This window comes from Numida meleagris, chromosome 1 (genome assembly GCF_002078875.1).
Source record: "Numida meleagris isolate 19003 breed g44 Domestic line chromosome 1, NumMel1.0, whole genome shotgun sequence".
In the NCBI taxonomy this organism is placed as follows: domain Eukaryota; kingdom Metazoa; phylum Chordata; class Aves; order Galliformes; family Numididae; genus Numida; species Numida meleagris.
The window spans coordinates 46,373,081-46,394,743 of NC_034409.1; the positions used below are offsets into that span (position 1 = coordinate 46,373,081).

The 21,663-nt window shown below is 40.4% G+C and overlaps 1 protein-coding gene and 1 non-coding gene across 3 annotated transcripts; one reads left to right on the forward strand and one right to left on the reverse strand.

Moving 5' to 3' along the window:
• LTA4H (leukotriene A4 hydrolase) lies at nt 520–15,025 on the reverse strand. Of its 2 annotated transcripts, none has more exons than XM_021391992.1 (19): nt 14,687–15,025; nt 13,994–14,124; nt 12,154–12,274; nt 11,528–11,596; nt 10,951–11,055; nt 9,259–9,311; nt 8,427–8,499; nt 7,978–8,118; nt 7,790–7,813; nt 6,697–6,767; nt 6,475–6,586; nt 4,752–4,896; nt 4,560–4,663; nt 4,187–4,257; nt 3,556–3,610; nt 3,277–3,372; nt 2,649–2,731; nt 1,361–1,465; nt 520–1,018 (listed from the first exon to the last, which is right to left on the reverse strand). In XM_021391992.1, the coding sequence occupies exons 1-19, from the start codon at nt 15,008–15,010 to the stop codon at nt 898–900; spliced, it is 2,004 nt and encodes a 667-aa protein (XP_021247667.1). In that variant the 5' UTR covers nt 15,011–15,025; the 3' UTR covers nt 520–897. The 2 variants fall into 2 exon arrangements, with proteins under 2 accessions (XP_021247667.1, XP_021247728.1); XM_021392053.1 differs by lacking the exon at nt 14,687–15,025 and adding an exon at nt 14,209–14,632.
• TRNAD-GUC lies at nt 15,129–15,200 on the forward strand. Its single transcript has one exon. It is a non-coding gene; the product is annotated as a tRNA-Asp (tRNA).

A 21,663-nucleotide genomic window follows, 5' to 3' on the forward strand; every position in this document is an offset into this window, starting at 1 on the left:
AAAAAACATTAAAGCACTGTCCCTAAAACGGAGCCCTGCAGAGCTTTACTAGGCTGCTCACCAGCCTGATGTAAACCCATTTACTAGAACCCTTTGAGCCCAACCTATCAGCCAAACGTGCACTCAGTGCACTATATTTTTGTCAGGCTGTATGCTGGACAATTTGTCCAGAAGAATACTGTGAGAAATGATTTGCTGAAATGCAAAAAGATCACATCAATTCCCTTGGTCAATTAGGTGGGTAACCTTGTCAAAAAAAGGAGATAAAGGTCATTAAATAAGACTTTTCCCTGACAAACTCGTGTTGAGCATTGACCAATGACTGCACTGTCTTTCAGGTATTTTTCCACAACTCGCAGAATAATTTCTCCATAATTCTGCCAGGAACCAAAGTGAAACCGAGAGGCCTGTAATTAGCAGCGTTGTCTTTTTTGTCTTTCTTGAAAATTGCAACAATGTTTGCCAGCTTCCAGCAATTAAGATAACTATTATTTTGATACAGATCAATACACAGACAAATGAGCAATAAAAAGATTTATTTTTCAGTTGCCAGATACTTGAAGTTTTAATTGCATATTGCTACAAAAAAGAAAGCCGTGCCCTTTCCAGGTTTTTAAATTCCATGATTGACAAATGATTACATCTCAGAACATTTTTTTGTGTTCTACCAATTGCTTGCAAGAAAACCTTTCTCCTAGTTCCAGAGATTAAGTGATTTTTACAGTATTACATGTGGGTGCAAAATAGGAAGTATTGTGATCTGGAAGTCCATTTTGAGCTAAATTAGTACCAAAGCAGCAAAACATTTTATGGCATAATCAAGCATGCATATGAACAGTTTGCAGAATCAGTCTTTTTTTCAGCAATTAGAAAGCTTCAAAGGAATCAGTAAGTCTGTCACTCATCCTGTTTCAAGTCTTTGCCCACAAGCATTGAGGTGACTGGGTGCATACAGGCTCTATGCTCCAGGAATGTCTTGACAGCAAGATCTCGAGACTTGTCAAAATTGTAAAGGTCCCTATTAAAAAAAAAAAAAAAAAAAAAAGAGTATATGCACTTTTATAAGAAAAAAAAATCTATGAAAAAAACCAAACAGAACAATGGCTCAATGGATATTTTCTCAAGGTTTTGTTTTTCTCTTGACAGCCCCACATTTAGGGACATACTGGGAGACTAAACTTTCATCTATTAAGAAAACCCAGAAAGTGGAAAGTGGCTCTGAAGATAATCTTGTTTAGAAAATCCTGGATTGTATCACTATAAAGCATAACATAACACGTTACAATATCTAGAATTACTTACTCCGCTATACTAAAAATAGCGACAGCGCGAGCTTCCACAACCTGGAAATTACTTTTACCTGAACAAGGGTCGAGTAAACTTCATCCTGCCTTGTTCTGTTGCCATTTTTAGAGCCAGAGGAATTGCCTCTTCCCACTTGGACTGGATGCAGAGGCGCAGCCACCTGGAACAAATAAGAAAATAAAACTTTCATTTGCTGTAGTTAGCCAGCTTATGATTCCGCTCCCATAAATGCCCCAAGCAGTAGTGCTCATGGGAATGGAATTCCAGCATAACTTCAATACAGAATATTTAGCGCCCGAACGGCATGTTACAAAAGTGGACTTTTCTACATTATACGGAAGAAATGCTCCACAGTTTATCCAAGATGTCTGATGTTTTTCCTGAGGCTATCTATTTCTATTATATTACTGTAGCATCCAGTTGCATCACTCTGAGCTGAATTACACAGCACTTGTCACATGTGACCTAGTTATAAAATAAAGAAAACCACAAACGAAGCCTCACCAGCAGCTGGCATAGACTTGTTTTAAGTACAGGAAAATGATAGTGGAAGAAACAAGAAAAATACTGTATGCTTAAAAATAATTAGTTTTTTTTTAATAATATGGAATAAAGACCTCTAAGTTAGAGGTAAGGCACACTAACCATCACTACTCCAAATGTCTCCAGTACATAACAGTGGCAAAATATGCAAGTCTTCATGATTTTTGAAAAAGATGATGTCCTCAAAAATACATTCTTTTTAAAACAATGTTTTAACAACGCGTAGATACCACGTAGAAGTAAGAATCAAGACACACAGCTAAAGCCTCTCCTACTTGTTTAGATACTTCCTTTGATATTTACACTTAAGAGACAAAAGCTCTGTACTAGAAGATGTTAAGATGTGCCACCGTGGGTTTTTCTCAGTGTAATTTGGAAAAGGTTTTGTCACATCAGCAGAAGAGCTAGAACTCATTAGGCCAAACTAGGAGATCTGTTCCTGATTGAATACAGAAAGATTTTTCAAGAATCTTTGAGTCACGGAGAGACTTGTGATTGTATTGTTCAGTACCACCCCTAAAATAAATGATAAGGTCATCAGGTTCCTTTGCTAGCCTGAGAGATGAGAAAAAAGCACAGTTAATCCACTGCTGGTTTCTTCTTGCTCTACTAGACTATATTTACCCAACCCATAACTAACAATGCCACTTTGGGGAGCACGTTTACACAAACACGTACAAAACATAGTAACGACAGCATCAGTTCAGTGGAACAGTATGGCTCAAACCATTTATGAAGCAGGACAATTTGTTTTATGAAAGCATTTAAGGCTTAGAAAAAGTATCCATACTAGAACAAACCTGAATCGTATTTCAGAATTGCTTACAGCATTGAAGTCATATACTTGCTGCATTCGTTTGACATGCGACAACGGAAGAGGAGCCTGAAAAAGGCAATTGTGTAGTCAGAATAAGCCAGAGGCACACCTCAATCCAGATACTTCAAAAAGAAACAGGATCATTCTGGAGAACTAAGTTACATGAGATTTAAAAACCTGATCTGTTAAACTTGTTCCTTTCACCTTTTCAGAGCATTAGGGAAGGGGCAATGAGTAATCGTTAGCAAACTCCCACATTCAAGATTTGTAATTGCTGGTAGTACTGAAGTACCTTCATTCTGTTTCATTAACAGCTTTTATAGCTTATTTGCAGGTCACAAACTTCAAACATAGACGAATTCAAGCAACTTCTAATATTCTTTTTAGCTTTCAATCCAAAATAGCCCATACACCCCCAGTCAGCTGGAGAACCAAACTTAATCAGGGAGGTGTAGTTGAACATTTTAGTGATTATGCATGGTGAGAGCAGGTTATTTTAGCAAGACTTTTAAAAAAAAAAAAAAGATGGACAATTTAATTCCAAAGATTATTTGAGTCTCTGTGACTGCTTTAGTGATATCCTAATCAGCATTCCCCATGCATGCATTTACCTCCAGGAGCAACAGTGCCAGGAACTCAATCAGCTGATGAGATGATATTCCCTTCAGGTCTGCTGAGCTGAATGAACCCAGATCACTCTCTTTTGCCTAAAAGCAAATAATTACTTAAGTTTCTAACAGGTATTCCTAAACATAAACAGGAGTAACTTTTTGTTTGAACATCTGCATTTACATCTGCATATACATGTCACACAGAGCTGGTTGCATGCCTTATGAAAAATGTTCTGCACTTCACACACAGAAACCACAGCGAATAACAGAACTACTCACTTTGATCCATCTTTGGCTCAAGGCAACACAGGCATTTGTTAGTGTCATATCATACCTGTCAAAGATTAGAAAGAAAGGATCACACCTAGGAAATAAGAAGTTTCTGAAATGTTTTTACAAGATACTTAGGAATTATTTGCAAATGGTTCCACTTTTTTTTCATTGTAGGCTCCAATTCAATATTGGAATACAATTTACAAACGTTCTATTATCATAAAATGTATTTTTGCTTTAGTTATAAGCATTCTGTGCATAAGTAACACTATCTATTGATCCCTACACTTCTAAAATGATTGGTATTTGAGCATGTGATGCTTTATTATTCGTATATTACACCATGTAGAAGAAAAGAGAATATTGTTGTAACAAACTGTCAAAGAAAAAAAAAATACCTTTCCTGGCAACTTGCAAAGCAAAATGAATTTCCACCAGCATAAAAAAAAAAAAGGAAATTTTAATAACACTTTTTTCTCCTATATATAACATATATCAGTTTTCATATAGTGCAAGGCCATTTTCTAATAAAAGGCTTGTGGGAAGACTTCCACCCTGTTTACAGACTGCTTCGTTATCATTTGGAAGATAATCAGCTGGAGAAGGAACAGACATAATGTAACAAAATGTAGCTTACGTAGGTTTCACTGGTGGCATTCCTGGAGCATGCAGCCAAGAGTTCCAGTCAACTTTATCCAGAACATCTACCTACAAACAACATAAGTTCTTAGTGAATTTTAAGAGTCATTTTTAGAGAAAAGCATACCCTATGAAACCAGTTTCCATTTTTTAAAAATACTTCCAACTACTAAGCAAAACATTCTAGAAACAGAATACTTCCAGAAAACAAAGCAACTCACATAATGCAAACCCATCTCTGTAAGATTCCAGACTGCATAATATTAAGATCTTGAGATAAAAAGGAGAAAGAAAAAGAACTGGTCCTTAAAGGTCATTCCTGAGCTGTGTCACATCTTCACATAATCAAAAGGTTTTCAATATTACCCAACCTTATCCTTGAAGTAGGAGTACAAGAATGTCTTCCAGTCTTCGGTTACTATGCTCTTATATGCAAACTGCTGAATATAAGCCTTCAAGAAGCCCATGAAGACATCTAATAGTTAAAAAAAAAAAAAACAACTGTTTCAGTGTTTGAAATTAACATGGAAAAGAATTATATATGAAGCCTAACTAACACTTACCTGGTCCTCCAAGAAGTTGTTCAAGGTAAAAAAGCAAAGCAAATCCTTTCTCATAAGGAACAGATGAATAGGCAACATCAGGATCTACTTCATTCAGATTAGGGACGAGGTTAGTTATGGGATTTTTATCTCCAATATTATTTACCTGTGACAAAGACATAGAAAAATGTAAATAGAAAGAATAATATTCTATTCTTGAAAAAAAATTACTGCTAATCCTATTTATAAAGATATCATCCCGATATCCAAATCACTCTCTCTCATTCTTAAGTTTTGAATCTGTGCAGTTTATTGAACTTCTTTTTCTCATTTTGCTCTATCAGTGTCCAACCACAAATCAAACAAAAAGATGCAAGGATCAATTACTTCACATTCCTGTTATTCCTGAGTAGTTAATTACTGTCACATATGTTGCAATCATGAGAACCTAGGGATTATTTAACCATTTCTTAACAAACTACTTGTTTTAAACAGGCGGCATAAAAGATAAAAAAAACCAACAACATGAAAACAAAATAAAACAGGTAAACTGCATTACCAGAGTGAGAGGCAGCTATGTTGTCACAGACTGGAAGTCTGAAAACTGAAATTTACCTATGCTGCCTAACCTGACAAAATTTAACAACCCTCCTAGACAGTAATAGATTTGGAAAATGTTCAAGTATAATTCATTACACAGGAGAAAAAAAAAATCGTGTATTTGCATCTGGCACTGGCAATTCTGGTGGTTACACTTGCAGATAAGCTTGATGCTCTAAGGGACGTAATTTAGTGATGGGACCCAGTAGACTGGGTCAATAGTTGGACTGGATGATGTTGAAGGTCTCTACCAACCTACATGATTCTGTAGTTCTTTAGTTTTGACAAGCTTTCAGCTGCTTACTAGTATGTGAACAGGTGACACTACAGTTTATCCATATTTGGTAACAACCGAGAGAGTCTGGAAAGAAGTTCATCCTTACAAAACAGCTCAAAACATTGCAAAAAGCTTTATTTATTTTCTAAGCTATTTATCTTGGGAAGATAACATATACCTTAGAATCAAAGTTGGGCATCCTCTGGTAAGAAAGTGTTGACATGTAGATAAGCCTTACTTCTGGGAACAGTGAAATCAGCTTTATTTTATTTACAAGGGCCACTCTGAAAGTAATGCTTCCTATTTTAATACATTGGCCTGTATCATCAGAGGTGGATGGTGGTGGTATGGCAGCAGCGGTCGAACCCTCCCGACATTATTCCATTACATTTTGCTGCCGTGCAACAGATGGCAGCAGAGGGGCAGTGTGACAAAATGGCATCTGACAAAGAAGTGCATATGAAGCAAAGGCGTGGAATTGAATTTCTCCATGCAGAAACAACCGCACTCGCTGACATTCAGTGATGCTTGTTGAACATGTATGGAGACCAAACAGTGGATGTGAGCACAGTGAGGCAGTGGGTGGTGCGTTTCAGCAGTGGTGACTGTGGGTCACCTCCACTGGCACAGATTTTTAAGAGCGCAGTGTGCAGGCTCCTGTTTGTTGCTGGCAAAAATGCTCAGCTAATGGTGGAGACTACGTTGAAAAACAGTTCTCCGTAGCTGAGAATTTTCTCTATCCAATAGTGTTATTGTGCTCGTGGTATCTCTTGTAGTTTCATGGAAATAGATAGGAGGCCTTACTTTCAGAGCAACCTGTGTAGGTATACACCTAAACAAAGTTATCAAAACTTTGAAGATATTTACCACATTCTGCAGTTCCCTCCAACCTCCCAAGGCTTTGAAGTGCCTGAACTGCTCACCAAACAACCGACCACCAATCCTGCGTTCCAGGTATACAGTATGTCCCTCATTCAGCCTGGAAACATATTGATAATGTCAGCACCGATAGGATGGCAAAATGAATTTCACTGTTCTCTTTGCAGATTTTTAATATACGTTTTGCATTGCACTGAATATCATACCTACCAAAAATGCTCCCATGTTTTGTTTGTTACCAAGTTTCCTGTCCAACTGTGAGAGATTTCATGAGCAATAACCTAAAACAGAAAACAAAGACAGATCTGTTGTTTAGACTCTCTTGAAAACAATCAAATCCCAACAGACTGGAAAAATTCTAGCGGGATTACCGCACTACGTTCCCAAGGCCAACAGACAGTCACACATCTGTAAACTTTTCCATATAAACATCAGTGGGAGGACTAACGCTATGCAATCAATTCTCTATGAAATGATTTTTAAATTTGTAGCTTGCAAATCATAATGCCATACTGATCAACAAAAACCATTCCTCTGGTAGCACTGTGCAGGTACTTGTTTATGAAATCACATTACTGAACACTGGAAACACGTCAAGTAATGGACTAACATTACTTCCTCACATTTGTTTGACTGCTGCAGGGCTGGGATGTTCTAAAGTGGTAAGCAGGAAGAAAACAGTTGCCCCCTAAAAGGATAACGACGCATGATACATTAAAAAGTACCCATGTCTAATATTTCAGTGTTCCCGGGACAACCATTGTAACAGCAATCATTTTCATTTTTTAAAGCAGCGTTATCCGTCTAGTGGAGAGACTTATGTGATAAAAGAGCATCCAGAGTACTCAACCTACTGGACAAAACTAGAATTCATTCAAATTGTACTCATGATTTTCACTTTACAAGAAAATTGTATACAATGCAAGTTCTAACTCACAGGCAGATATATTGAAGAAGCTCCCTACAAACAATTAAGAAGAAAGCAACTCAGTTGTGATTTTTAAACATATCTATGTTTAAAACATATCTATGTTCCTGTATAACACAGGACAGGAAAAAAGCTACTGAGTAGCTAACTGCAGACCCCTACTTATTAAGGCAGATGTTATTTTCATCTGTTCATTATGTAAAATGGTTGTTCTAGAATTTATTTAGAACTAAAACACACCGTGTAAGACTTTTTGAATCACTATGTTAAATTTTAATTCCCCTGATGAGACTAAATTCTCAGACATTTGTTACAAAGCCATATGCAAATTCAAGCTACATTCTAATTGAAGACATGAACTTATTTTGCACTTACATTTGATAGAGATCGATCACCTGCCTACAAAAAGAAGAAAAAAGGGCAATTGTCATTTCAGGTAAAACTCAAAACACCACACAGATCTTTCTGGACAGAGGATTAATACAGTCTGCAGATAAACCTCCATCACACAATGGATGAGTAAACTCTAAGGAAAGGTTGACTTTTACCAGTGTTACACTTACCAGTAGGGTAGGAGTTACAAAAGTAAGGCAAGGATTCTCCATACCACCGTAAGGAAAAGAAGGTGGTAAGACTAACAAATCATACTGTCCCCACACATAGGGTCCTGCTAAATCTTCAGCTGTTTGCAGCATAGCTTCAGTCTGAAAGAATAATTCACATTAGTTTATGATATGATTTCTGACTACAAACATTAGAGAAGTTATAAGCTACCGACCCCGCACCTCATTCTCTCTCACCTTAGGATGTCCCACGTGCAAAAAAACCACAACACCGTGCATCAATACTAATGTTTTTAGTAGTTCTATGTTGTGCTAGAACAGCAGCATTTTGGGGGTGGGAAGAGGAGAAAGTAGGGCTACAGATGAACAAAAATCTAAGCTACAGCCTGTTCCTTTTTCAATACTAAGTAAAAAAATTCGTCTAAAAAACATTTTTGTTAGTTACCTACCTCAGCAAATTCATAGGCCGATTTATCCACTAGCTCCTTTTCAGCCCACACCAGTGTCCTTGGTCCAATCTTTCTGTTGGAAGTGAAAATGCCAGTAAGACACTATGAACTGGAAAACATTCTGTGGGAAACTAACACAGAAAGTACGTGTTTAATGTGCTCAGGGGTAGCCCATGATGCTCAAGAACCTCATTACAGAATCTTCCTCACCTTTTTCTCTCCAATGCTAAAGTGACACTAGAGTTGGCTTTAGAGAGAAAAGAAACCACAATCATCTACTATGCAGGACAAATAGGCAATGCATTTACAGACATTAAAATGCTGTAAAGCCCTAATACACAGGCATCGCTACTGGCTTGATTAACACATCCTTGTGCAGGTAAGCAAAGAGGCTCAAGCCTTCATTTTCTGCCTTTTGTACACCATCAGGCTTATTTGTTGCCAGAGAAAAAAATATATACTTTTCCTTGAGCTAAAAAAAAGCCCTTAGTGGTTCCAATCAACTCTAAAGTCTTCACAGTTTATCTTAAGGCGAAAGTATAATTGAATAGAAAAATGCTGCAGGCGTGAAGCAAGATACACGTGGTCTGATAGAAAGACTTCAGAAAGCAGTAATAAATTCAAAAAGATGCAGTACTGTAGAACAATGAAATTCAGTTTCAGGGTGAAGAGAAAGTTTACTTACTTATGGGTTCACTGAACCTCTCAGACTTAGAAAAACTAGATCAAGTGACCAAAGAAAAACTCACAAAAATAACAACAAAAAAGTAAAACCTGTGAATTCTTTTTCTTAACCATTATTAATATTTAGACTTTGTGCAGATTCACTCACCTGCTTTCTAAATCTCCAACCACTAAAGCAATTAAGTAGGAAGGTATGGGAACCTAATGGAGAACATTAAAAAAAAATTACCTTATTTAACGTGAGCTATTAACATCATTGATTCAAAGTAAAACAAAAATACATGAAGCGTATACATTTCCTCCATAGCTTTCTGCCTTACTTTATAACAAAGGTACTGTTATTTCTCTCCAAATGATATTTCTTCATCTACAAGTACTTGTTTCATTCATCCTTCATAGAAAGGACACACATTTTTTAAGTGTTATTTCCACTTGAAAAGAAAAAAAAACCTGTAGCAATAAAGGCATACAGAAAACATCACTGGTTTGGTAAGCGTTCAAAAGAAAGTTAGTTTTCCATATTAATTCCAGTGCCATTAGATTTGACAGAAGGAGAAATTAAGAGATACTGCACAGGTAAAGGGCAGTTCTATCAAGCAAAAAGATAAATGAAAAGCTGTAATTAACTCAGGAAAACAGGAATATTTATGAATACAAAAGATTCAGCAAAGTCAAATCGCATGTATTTGATTTCCAACTCTGGCATTAAAATAAAACCAAAGTATTTGTTGTTTCTATTAAAAAAAAAATCAAAGCTACATTATCTTGATAAGGAAATGGTTTCTCCCAGTGCTCTAAAAATGAAAGAGGATGATACAACCCTCCCTCATCCATTTTACCATGATAAACACTGAGAAATACATAAGACTTCAAAATATCATTATTTAGAGACAGCCTTTCAGAAAACTGTATTCCACTATTTATTAGCCTCAAACTATTTCAATATTCTTTATTAAAATACCCACACAATCGTATTTGTTTTCATTTTACACGTTAACACAGCATATTCTGGAAAAGATTTAAGTCCATTGACTTGTGTTATAGAGAGGTTATTAAAAGATTATCAATAAATTCCCACATTTTGATGCCTGATTAGTTAAGATGAAGTTTTGAAATGTCTTCAAATCTCAATGGCTTTTGGGCCATAAATCCATTCTACAGAGGCTGCTCTCCACCACCCTTCTCCCAGGCCTGGACCAAAGGAACAAAAAAGTGGCTCTAGGTAAGCTCAACATACATACATATCCAAGAATTTGATGCATTTGACAACGTTAAGATTGTGCAGGTCCACCCAACTTAGCAGCAGTGTATTTCTAGATAACATACAACCAACACAGGAGCCTTATACACTAAACCAAGAGTGGAAAATGCTTTTGGCTCTACAGACCAGGTACAACACTGTATTGAAGAGCTCAGGGATGAGGTAACTTTGTTTTCCTCTCCTCTCCCCTCTCTCAGGTTTCACATAGCAGCCAAATCAATCCAACAGCTGCTGCAGTTCAGAGGTTCCACTCCTCTCTCCAGCCACTCAAGTCCCTCCCCCCGCGCACTTACTCAGACCCTCAGTCATTCAGATCAGCTTATTAAATTTCTCTTTGCTTAATTTTTTTCCTGCCTATTCAGCAACCTGAACTAGGCTCACCACAAACACAGGATCACAGCCTAAACGGCCGTGAGAACAAAACAGCCAGGAGAGTAAGTTGAGACTGCCACGTTAGAACAGCGGAATTATTAAACTAGCTGCACAACACAATGAAACAGTAATCTTTAATTAGTTGGAGATGCTTTCCATAAAAGCAATAAGACCTTAGGCACCCCTTTACTAGCCTGTAGCGCTTACATTCTGACTGAATCGGTATATCTTTCGACTGCTGTCCTCTGGGTCAGGCATCTCTCCGTCGCGACTGGCACTCATGAGAGCCACCAACTCTTTGGGAACAGAGACCTGAAAGAAGGTCGTGTGACCATGAGGAACTCAGCTGGCATACAGTGTTATATAATATACTAGAAGCAGCTGGAGCAAAGAGAGCAGCCCAGATATGTCCTATTGGAAAACTTTCCCCCTCAAGTAGAAAATGTTGCCTCAGGGGCTGGCAATACCAAATTAACCAGGACTACCTTCAACAAGTGTTCAAAGTTTCACTTTCCTCTGACTGCTGATCATCACAACGCACATCTCCCTTTTTGCTTATTTCAAGCAATTGGATTATTTATGCCACCACCACAAAGACACCCCAGCTATGTAGCAGAGCACATTACTGGAGGCACACAGGAAAGCCATTTCAAGTACTTTTTTTTTTTTTTTTTAAAAACTATGCAGCACTTTTTGGCAGCTACCACAAATAAGTAAATAAATAATAAAAGTCACACACTGTAGTGTTTGTCTTTATTTAGACACGTGTCTTCGGTTCACCTACCTCAGCATAGTACGTTAGTTTCACAGCAGGTGTGTCTTGGCAAGGAAGAATGGCTCTGCAATGGTTAGCCTGGAGAAAAAAAATAAATCAGCTGAAATGTAGCTTTCTCTTGCACAAAGGACTGGAAATAAATCAAATTAATCTATCATATTAGAAATCTATACAGCTTCCGCAGAGATTAATGAACCACAAACCAATACTTGGTCATATGTAACTTACAGTAGTTTTCATAATTAAAGGTTTTTAAAAAGAAATAATGGTAGGTAAGACATCATAACAACACACGTTGATTGCAAAGGACTGGGCAAGCTATTCTGAATGTCCCTGTTTGAGCAGGGTGCTTGGACCAGCTGACATCCATGGGTCCCTTCCAACCCTACCTTTCAGTGGCTGGATGTTCTTCAACAAGAATACTGGAGAGAGTAAAGCAGTTCTGGACTTACTAAATTGCAAACATATAATAAAATCTCAGCAATATGCTGACTGCAGTGTTTCTCTTTACAGCCTTCGACACACACAGTTATAGGCTGCTGTACTTTCCCCTATTAGATCTCCTCCCCTGCTTAGAAACTGGGGGAATTACAGTAATGCGTAACAAACAACTAAGAAAAATCAGTCAACTCTACCTGGCACTGGCTGAAGAGAAATGGGTGTTTCTTTCCAGAAGTTTGCTCTGGAGTAAACCACTGGAGAGCTGAAGACTTTGGAGAGCTTTCAAAGGAAATTTCGATAATTGCTTCTTGTCCCCTGTACAATAAAGAACATTGTCAGACAATCTTCACATGACTTGCAATCACTCTTGAAATTCCTCTAGGAAGCTTTCTGGAAAACAGTCTGCCACAGTGTCTCAGAAGCACTGAGAACAATAAGAAGAAACAACTTCTCCTTTTCAATTATCATAGTAAAAGTCATCTGTTTTGTTTCAATTTTTATGTCACAAGACATGTCCATTCTCCTTTTCTATAGTTCATGGAGAACAAGGATTTTTTCTTTAGACTCCTTAAACCTGCTAAATTCATAGTTTTCCTAAAACTATGTAACATCGTACACATAAATATAAAAAACCCAATGCAATAAGCAAACAAAAAAGCATAGAAAGTCTATATAGAACATACAAGCCTTAATAACAAAGGATTTGCACATTCCGTAAATAAATAAAAAAATAAGCAGTTGATGTTATATTCTGCAAAAGCGATCCTTAAGAAGAAAATGGTTATAATTAGTAATTACTGCACACAGAAGTACTTGCTGAAAGTGCCAGGCTATACATATCGCTCTTGGGAATTAACAAACCAAACATACCTCAGCACAAACTCTAGCTAATCAGAGCCGGTGGACACTAGATAAGCTGACCAGGTATACATATCTAATTTATAACCAGCGCTCCAAAGTACATGTTTGAGGGCAAAAGAAAAAGCAATCTGTACTACCATTAGGCACAAATGCTTGCTGAACAGTCAGGCTTTCAGTTGTAACTCTTCACTTTCCTATCACTGCTTTATTTTGATTTCCTGTGCCTCACACAATTCCTTGTCTTCACCCAAGATTAGTCTCTATTTGCGACTTTCTTGTTGCTACAATGAAGTCTAACAGTGAAAAAAAGCTCAAAGTCTAACAAAAGAAACAACTTCCTCTGTCTCCACTTTTACCTATTTGTTCAAGGACTTAATTATTTCAGTTTCACGTTGACTCATAAGTGGTTCCCCAGAAGGGACAGATGCACTATGATGTTCCTTTTTCTTCCACAATGCTACGAATCAAAGATGAGTTCGTAGAGACAGCAATCAATTTTGAAATGAAACAATAAGAAAACAACTTACTGGACAATTTAATTCAAACAAGGGGACCTCTTCATAAATCACAGCTTTTGGCTCTAGCAGGTGAGATGATACCGAGTTGTAACACACAAGGCAAACTGCCAAAAACGTTTCAATTTGGCAACAGCTTTTTACTTCGTGCAACTTAGAAGAGGTAGATTGCAGTCACAAGCCCCTCTTTTTAGGGTACTTGGGCTAGGTAGTACAATAAAACTTTTAATATTTGAGAACACATTCCTACCTAATCACAGCTACAACCTGCAATTCTACGGTAACACAGGGTCAGTCCTTGTATAAAGGAAAGGCAAACAGAGTCCGTAGCTCTGCAGGCTCCATCCTGGAGCAGCTCAGAGCCAGACGGAGTACAGGCAGCTGAGCACGGAGGAGTCCTACAAAGAAGTGCTGAAACACTCCGTGTCACCCCGCTACATTTGCTAGATGTTTTGTGCCCTACGCGAACCTCTGCACGTGGGTGCAGACTCCCAAAGGTTTGCCTCGCTACTGAAGGCCAAACATGAAACTCACCTACTAGATCGCACACCGCTCTGACTCGTCCCTTTGCAAGCTTCACCCAAAGACCCCACGGGCAGAAAAGCCGCTTACGTGGCGCATTTTGGAAACCACCTGAAAGAGCGGGCACGGGGCCTACCTTCTCATCTCAAAGGGCAGCGTGATTTCCAGGGGGGTCCCCTTGAAGCTGTGCTTTTCTCCAAAAGCAAATTTTGCATCCTGTCCGTTTACAGTCACTTTAAACACCTGGAGGTCTTTTGTATCCAAGACCTGGAACAAAGCGAATAAAGTAAGAACTGACGCGGCCTTCCTTGCACCTTAAACACGAGTCTGCCTGAAGAGGGAAGCATTTACATTTTTCAGGTAGGAAGGCAAAGCAACCATGCCGAGCGCTGGGAACTGGACTCTGAGGGCAGCGATACTGAAGTTAAAGGCTGAAAGGGGAGTTCGCAGGAAACGAAGCAAACAAATCCCAGGAGACCAAAACCTCGCTTTGTTTATATACATAAAGCTCACGAGGCTCGCATTTTAAATTGCACTATCTACGAAAGTAGCAGGCAGAGTAAAAAGATGGGGAGAGAGCCGTAAGCGCGGCGTTCTAATGTCTTGTTCCTATTCCTTATTCCTCCTTCGCCATTTTAAGGGGAAAACACCGCCGGCAGGGATGGAAGAGCCAGGAGAGCGGTCAGTGGAGAGGCCGGGGCCAAGAAACGGAAAAGTCGGAGCGCACCAAGCTGACCCCGAACCCCCGCGCCGTGCCCACTCCCGCCCCTCACGCCGGGCCCGCCCGCAGCGCAGCGGTGGTCGCTCCCGCCCGCCCCCCCGCCGTTACCAGGCAACGCAGCGCATCCCGCTCGGCGCGCACGGTGAAGGCCGCCGTGCCCCGCAGCGCGTGCGCGCCGAAGTCCACGCGGCAGCGCAGGTGGAGGTGGCGCGTGAGGCAGCAGGAGGGCGACGCGAAGGAACTCGGGTCCGACGCCGCCATCGCTCGCACGCGCTCTGCGCCCCGAGCGGCCGTCGCGAGCCATGCCGCCGTCAGCGCCCCGCCCACCGAGGGCAGGGGCAGGGCGGCGCGGGGCTCTGGGAAGCGTGGTTCTGCGCTCGGCGGGAAGGGCTTCGGCAGAGCGGGCGGAGAACTACGATTCCCGTGGTGCATCGCGGGAAAAGAGGGAGGAGGGCGGGGTACGCCGGGAAACATAGCTGAACCAATGAGGGAAGGCATAGAGCAGGAAGAAGGGATGTAGCGATGACTGCGAAAGCGTTTGTTGTACAAGTCCTCGTTAGTATAGTGGTAAGTATCCCCGCCTGTCACGCGGGAGACCGGGGTTCGATTCCCCGACGGGGAGGTACGGTTTTTTTTTTTTCCATCCTCGGTGTTAAAAGTAATTCTTTGTGAAATCAAGGCTGCTGCTACCTAAAACAAAACAAAACAAAAAAAACAACAACAAAAAAAATCCCCCTGAAATTGTACCATAATTTCAGGAAACAGGTGTGTGCAGAAAAAAAATATTCCAGTCCTCGCTGCCCACCTCTTTCAGGACTGGGCGGCCTGCATGGTTTGTGGTACAGCCCACTCAGCTGCTTATCTGAACTAGCACGTGGGAAAGTACTTTCATATTTAAGCAGCTCAAGCAGCTGAACAGAGATCCAATTAAGCCTCCCCAAAACATTCAGCTTTCTTCTTAAAGGAAGCTGGAATACAGCAGCCACACCAGAGCCCATGTGGAAGGAACAGTGGGCAGAGCAGGTTGTGCTCGGCCTGTGCAGCAAGCACACGAGTTAGGGGTTACACCGGTGGAATCACCTCCTTTATCATGTTGAAGACTGTCTCTAAAAACTTAGCTAACAATGTATTATTAAGTCAAGATGTTCTTCATTAAGACACTTGGTATCCTTTAACTAATGACATCCTGGAGCAAGTAGACCTTGAGGAAGACGTTAATCAACATGTTTTGAGGATACTTGCCAGCTTGTCAAGAAAACTCAAGGTCCATCTACCCTTAGCTGAAGCTGAATTACCTTCATTATAATACTAACAATCATGGCCACAGGTAAAAAAGACCCTTACACAGGTGAAAGCCCTTCCCCTGAGAATGCGTAGTAATGGAAATACTGAGTCAGTAGTGTTATAATTGTAAATTACTAATTGTAAAGAGGATGAGCTTGGAAAATTACTAACTTTGCAAGTTTTGTGTATAGATACAGCGCAGATAGATAGTGCTGTTTGGTGTGCTTGATTTGTGGGAAACCACCAAGCACCCAGGCTTGTGCAAACCTGAGATAAATATGCCTCTCGTGAGCGTGTGGATATTGACCTATTGCACATGAAAAACGAGTCTGCTTTTCGGACATAAATGTGGTAAGAGTGAAGATTTGTTCTGACACAAAGTTTGGCAATGTAGGGTGATTGCTCCTGGCAGGACATTGCAGAAACCATAGGTGTGAAATTCAGGCTGCAGAGCGTAAACCTCAAAATGTGGTGCACAGCAGGGTGAAGGCCGTGGGCCTCCTGGAGCACCTCACAGCCTCGTCTGGGTGCAGCCTTGAGAGGACAGCACGAGCAACATGCAAGGAAGAGGGGCTGTGATGTGGAGCACCTTCCCCAGGGACCCAGGAGGTTTGCATAAACCTGCTGTAGAGGATGTCTGTGCAGACAGACCCAGACAAACCCAGCAGGAGAGGAAGGGAGTCTCAGCAGGCCTATTGCTTGCGTGTATTGCAGAAGGAACAAAAACCGATCTCCGTTTTGCAATATGAATATTCTTCCATGCCTGCTTCCCTTTCTTAAAATCCACATATATGTCATTGCTAACAGAAAAAAAAAAACAATTTTGTATATACGGCTGCTTGTCTGTTTATTTCAAAGCTGAGAATGGACCATAAAATAAGATCTAAGAACCATTTAGTAGCTCATATATGTTGGCATCAAGTCAGGCAATTTCTGCTGTCATAAAGCAATAACAGATTAGAAGAGCAATTCCTTCCAAACAGAAATACGCTGACAATGCTTTGCAGGCATAAAAAAGTCTTGCAAGCACTTCCAGACCTGCTTAATCGGGGTTCCCATGTCCACATTACACAGGGCACGTGCAAAGCTACACAAGAGACAAGTGGCTCTACAAGTGCAGCTTCTACAGTCCTGGAGAGCCAGTCTCCTTGACGCATGGGCAAAGGTAAAAGGAAGGGCGTTGTGCAGGGTTTTATGAGGTTGGCCCATTTTTATCTTACCAAACATTCAGTGAGAGCTAGTGTTGGTGTCACAGCTGTGGGGAAAGCTTGGCCAAAGCAGCAAGACACGAGCAGACTGGGAAGCAAACCTTGCACCTTGCTGATGGATGGGGCAGCATGGTGGCACAGCAGCACCTGGAGAGCTTCAGCCCCAGCATGTTAGCTGCACCTGGTTGGAGCATCTTGTTGAGGCATGCTGAAACCCTAGGCGCTTGGAACTCTGAGTTTTCCATCTGCAGTGTGTTGTATCTATGTACGTGTTTAAATATGTGCCTTGTATGTGTGCTTAACTCTGCCACACTTTTCAGTGAACCTTTGTCAAGACGATTCTTAGAAGGCCAAAAAAAATTGTTTGCAAATGTTGAAAACTGCTTTGTGTCAATAGTAACAAGGAAACAGGTTAATGAGAGCAAGTTTTATGTTGTTGGTTACTCCAAGGGAGCACCTTTTAAACTTGAAAATGATAGCATAATTTCATGTTTTAAGCCTACCTGAAAGCAAGTTCTGGCAATTGTTCTAGGAGACACATAAGCATAATGAGCTGCTGAAAACATGCTAACTGTGTTGTCACTTAGAAAGAACCTAATAAATAGGGAGATCAGTTAAAGCAGAATAAAAAACATTACTATAAATGCTCTGTGAGGGCCGATAGAAGGAACAGACCCAGGAAGACCTTTACCACATTGGGTACTGTTGCACTGTGTTGTATGGGTGTCAGTCAGGAAAGGTTTATCTGTTGTTACCAAAACTTCTGAATTTTGCAATGGTCAAAGGGTTGTAGTTGCTCTGTATTTCTATGAAGAAATGTGTCAGTACGTTTAAAGCAAGAAACAAGTAACCCATGAAATAATGGCTTGCTGTTTTTGATAAAATTATTTGGCTTTTATTTCTTTTGATTCCAAAAATGGTTTATAATCACAAGGGCAGAAGGGATGGATGAAGAAAATGCCATGAAAGGCAGAATTTAAGTGTATACATGGGTGGGATTTTTCCACCTATTTTTACATGTCTGAAAGAGAGTATTTAACCCAATCTGGCAATCTGAGTTTATTCTGTAGTGAAAGGACTCCTTTGAGGCTGCAAAATTTAGTATTTTCAAAGTCTAACAGCATTGCTCGCATTGCTCATTAGCCTGTAAGACTACAGCCTCAGCAGCAGTGCTACATGCTTTGGACAAAGGGCTGGGCTGGGGTACAACAGCAAGTGCTGGTATTAATCATTCTAATGGCAATTTTTCCAAGCTTTCTTGCAGGTCGGCATGTCCAATGTAATCGTGATGAACAGACTGTTTAGGAGGATACAAGCCCTCTACTCCACCTTGATTTTTCTTCAGGGACTTCTGGTGCTAAACCTGATAAGAGGAGAGGGGCTTGTGGTTCCCCTCAGAAGGTACCGACACGACTTGCGCAAGCAGCTGCTACGGGCTCCCCATCCCCAGATGGTGGACTAGCCAATTATATAAATAGAAAAAGCATCCCAGAAGAATTTCATCTTAACTCCAGAATTTTATCTTGTCCTCATTAGTATCCACTAACCACTGGCCCTGAGGATGCTAATGAGCGCTGCAGCCTCCTTGAGCACGGAGGGCTCTGGTTGCTCCCCACCAGCCCCATGATGTGGCCAGCCCTGGATCTGTTCCTGGGAAAACATCTGCATAAGGACAACAGCTGGTCCGTGGGCACTGCCACCACCACTGCTCGCCTTGTGTGGGGCTGTGGGGCTGCACCCGTTGGTGTCAGCGGTAGCAGGGTGTCCCCAGCCTCCAGGAGCAGCCGGCTCCCATGGAGCGTGATGTGGGGTCTGTAAGCACAACATGCCGTTGAGGAGGGGGTGATTCAGCCCTTTCATGTACATTTTCCAGTTTCTTTACACAGGTCTGGATCTCCAGGTGGTGCATGTTGCTGCAGCCCTGTTCAGATCAGCACAGCAACACTAATGGAAGCCAGGTGCAGCGCTGCCCTACCCACCAATTAAAAACCACCCAGGCCAACATCAGGCGTTCAATCCCAATGCACACTGAAGTTTTATGACTCCTCCAGACTCTTCCAGACTAGCCTGGCCTCTTTCCATGTTAGCTTATAATATGGGTAAATTAATTGTCCACTTTTTCTCCAGTATCTCTTAACGTATTGAGCTATTAATGTTCAAGCATAATGGTTTGCAGAGAACTTTATATTTTTTCTTCATGAATGGACAATAATGGATCCAGGTTCCTAGGACAGGTGGAAAATATTTTAAAGCAATGCTTTATTAATAGTTTATCTTTCATTTATTTTTGAGCAGCTTTAGAAGGCCTAGAAGGCCTATTTTATTTCTGGTGTTTGTTTTTTTTTTCCTGAGAAAGAGTGTTTCTCAGTCCTGTTGTCCCTGCAGAAGCCTTCAACCATTTCATACAGCTGTATTTCCACATTTCAGATGGTATGTTAAATATAATTTCCCTCATCCTTCCTTTCATACGGAAGGAATCTGTTTTGTAATTTTTTCACTTCCTACTTTTTTCTGATTGTTAAATACTTTTGCACAGTCTTTTTTTAAAACCTTCCATGTTGCTAGACATGCATACAGCTGACACTGCCAGGATGAGGAGTCTCAGCTTTTGGGTGCTGTGTTTAAGGTACCACAGAGTGACTCATCTTGATTCAGAACTTAAGCATCCAAAAATCATGATGCGTATTTGAAGACATTAACCCAGAATTTTGGTATATATTATTAAGTAACTAACTTTAAAATTGTCATTTGGAGAGCTTGTATTTGCATTTCAACACACAAATCATTTTTACCAGCTCAAGGTGTGAAGTGTATTTTCCTCTCCAGAGGGTGTTATTTAGCTGTGTACAGTTTGGCATCCTCAGTGTGTCATCATGCCATGATCAGGAAAGGACAGTTCCCATCAAAAATCCATACGACGCATGGTTCTCTCTTCTGTTAATTTGAGCCTGCTTAGTGTTTTGCTGTTTGTTTTTCAAATATTTTCCTTGAAAAAGATTTTGAAATCTCCTAGATGGCAACACTTCCTCTTTCCAGCCATGTTATTCACATCACCAATGGTGGTTGCAGCGACCTTCTCTGTCTGAGAGCTGTAGTGCACACACAGCTTATGTTAATGTACAGACAGAACTGTACGATGTGAAGAAATGGTCTGTGTTTTCTATGAATCTATACCTATCATTGGCTTCATAATCCTTCCTGTTGTTCATTTTAAAGCATCTGCTTCTGGATGATTGGGTCCTTTCTGTGCCTTGAGGTACCAAGGAAACAAGCTCATACTAAATCTTAAATATCTGAGAATCTCCACTGAAACAAAAGGGATGGTATATGTATTTAACACAAAGCATGTTTGTAAGTGTTTTGCTTGAACAGAACCCAGATGGTATCTTCTCGCAGAATAAACTCCATGATCACAAAAGGGGTTTTTATTTCTGTTATTTAGGATCTGGAGGTTTCCAAGAGGTGGTTTCATGTCTGTTTTTATAGGGCTCAGCTTTAAGTGACCTTTTCCTTAGGCACCAGTACAAACTGACCTCTGGATAAACTCAAGGTGTTGTTTTAGGAGTAGCAGTGCTACTTAATGGTGCCTGGATCTGATGCTGGCTCCCACCAACATGCACAGAAATACATCAGTCTCCTCCTGCTTCCACAAGAAGCAATGGCTTCAGTGTAACACACAGTAAGTAGGCTCTTGAGCTCATTGTCAGGCCAATGGTCCACATCTGTAGATTGGTAGGTTGGATTTCCTGCCCATCCTTTTTCTTTTTAGCTGAACTTGCTTCTTTGAGTCTTTTTGATTCCTCGGTAAGATGTGCAATTCTTATGCATGTAATTATCTAGATATTTGTCCCTTAAGTCCAATTTCAGAGCGGAAATGCAAACCAGAGCATGAACATAAGCAGAAACTAAGTAATTGCGCAAGAAAGTACCATATTACCCAAAGGCTTTGGCAAAAAACAGAAGTCTTGTCCATCTCTTCCACTGATGCCTTCACTCAAAAGTAGAGCAGAGAAGAAATATTTACTAAATAGCAAAAGCCTCCATTAGGGTTTTGGAAGGAAAATGTAATCACATGCTTTCTTCTTTTCGGTCAGTGTGACAGTATCTCTCTGTACCTCAGATATTTATGAGGTTGCAGAGGGCTTGCTTACTTCTTCTGCCTGGTTTACCGCCTTCAGATTTTCTGCAGAATTCTCCTATTAACACAGCACCAAGTAATGGAAACTTTTATAAACCATTTGATTTTACACTTCTGTCCCCTCTTATATGTAGACTTTGAGTGTGATCTGAAGACTTAGACATTGCGTCAGAGCAATGTTTATATTACTGCACTTGCTTACGTGAAGTAACCAGTCCCTCCAAATTTCAAAGACTTTCTGTCTGGCACAGAAGAATTACACTTTTTTTTTTTTTTTAAAATCAGAATTCGTCCCTGTGACCCTTGTGTTAGGCTTTGCCTGGCAGCAACATTGGCTTCAACTTCTAGAGGCCAGGCTGTGGAAACTGAGTTATTCCATGTCAGTATTTTCCACAGTAAACAGTGAAAGATATTTAATTATATGATACTTTGTTATAGAAGGGGGGGGGGGGGGG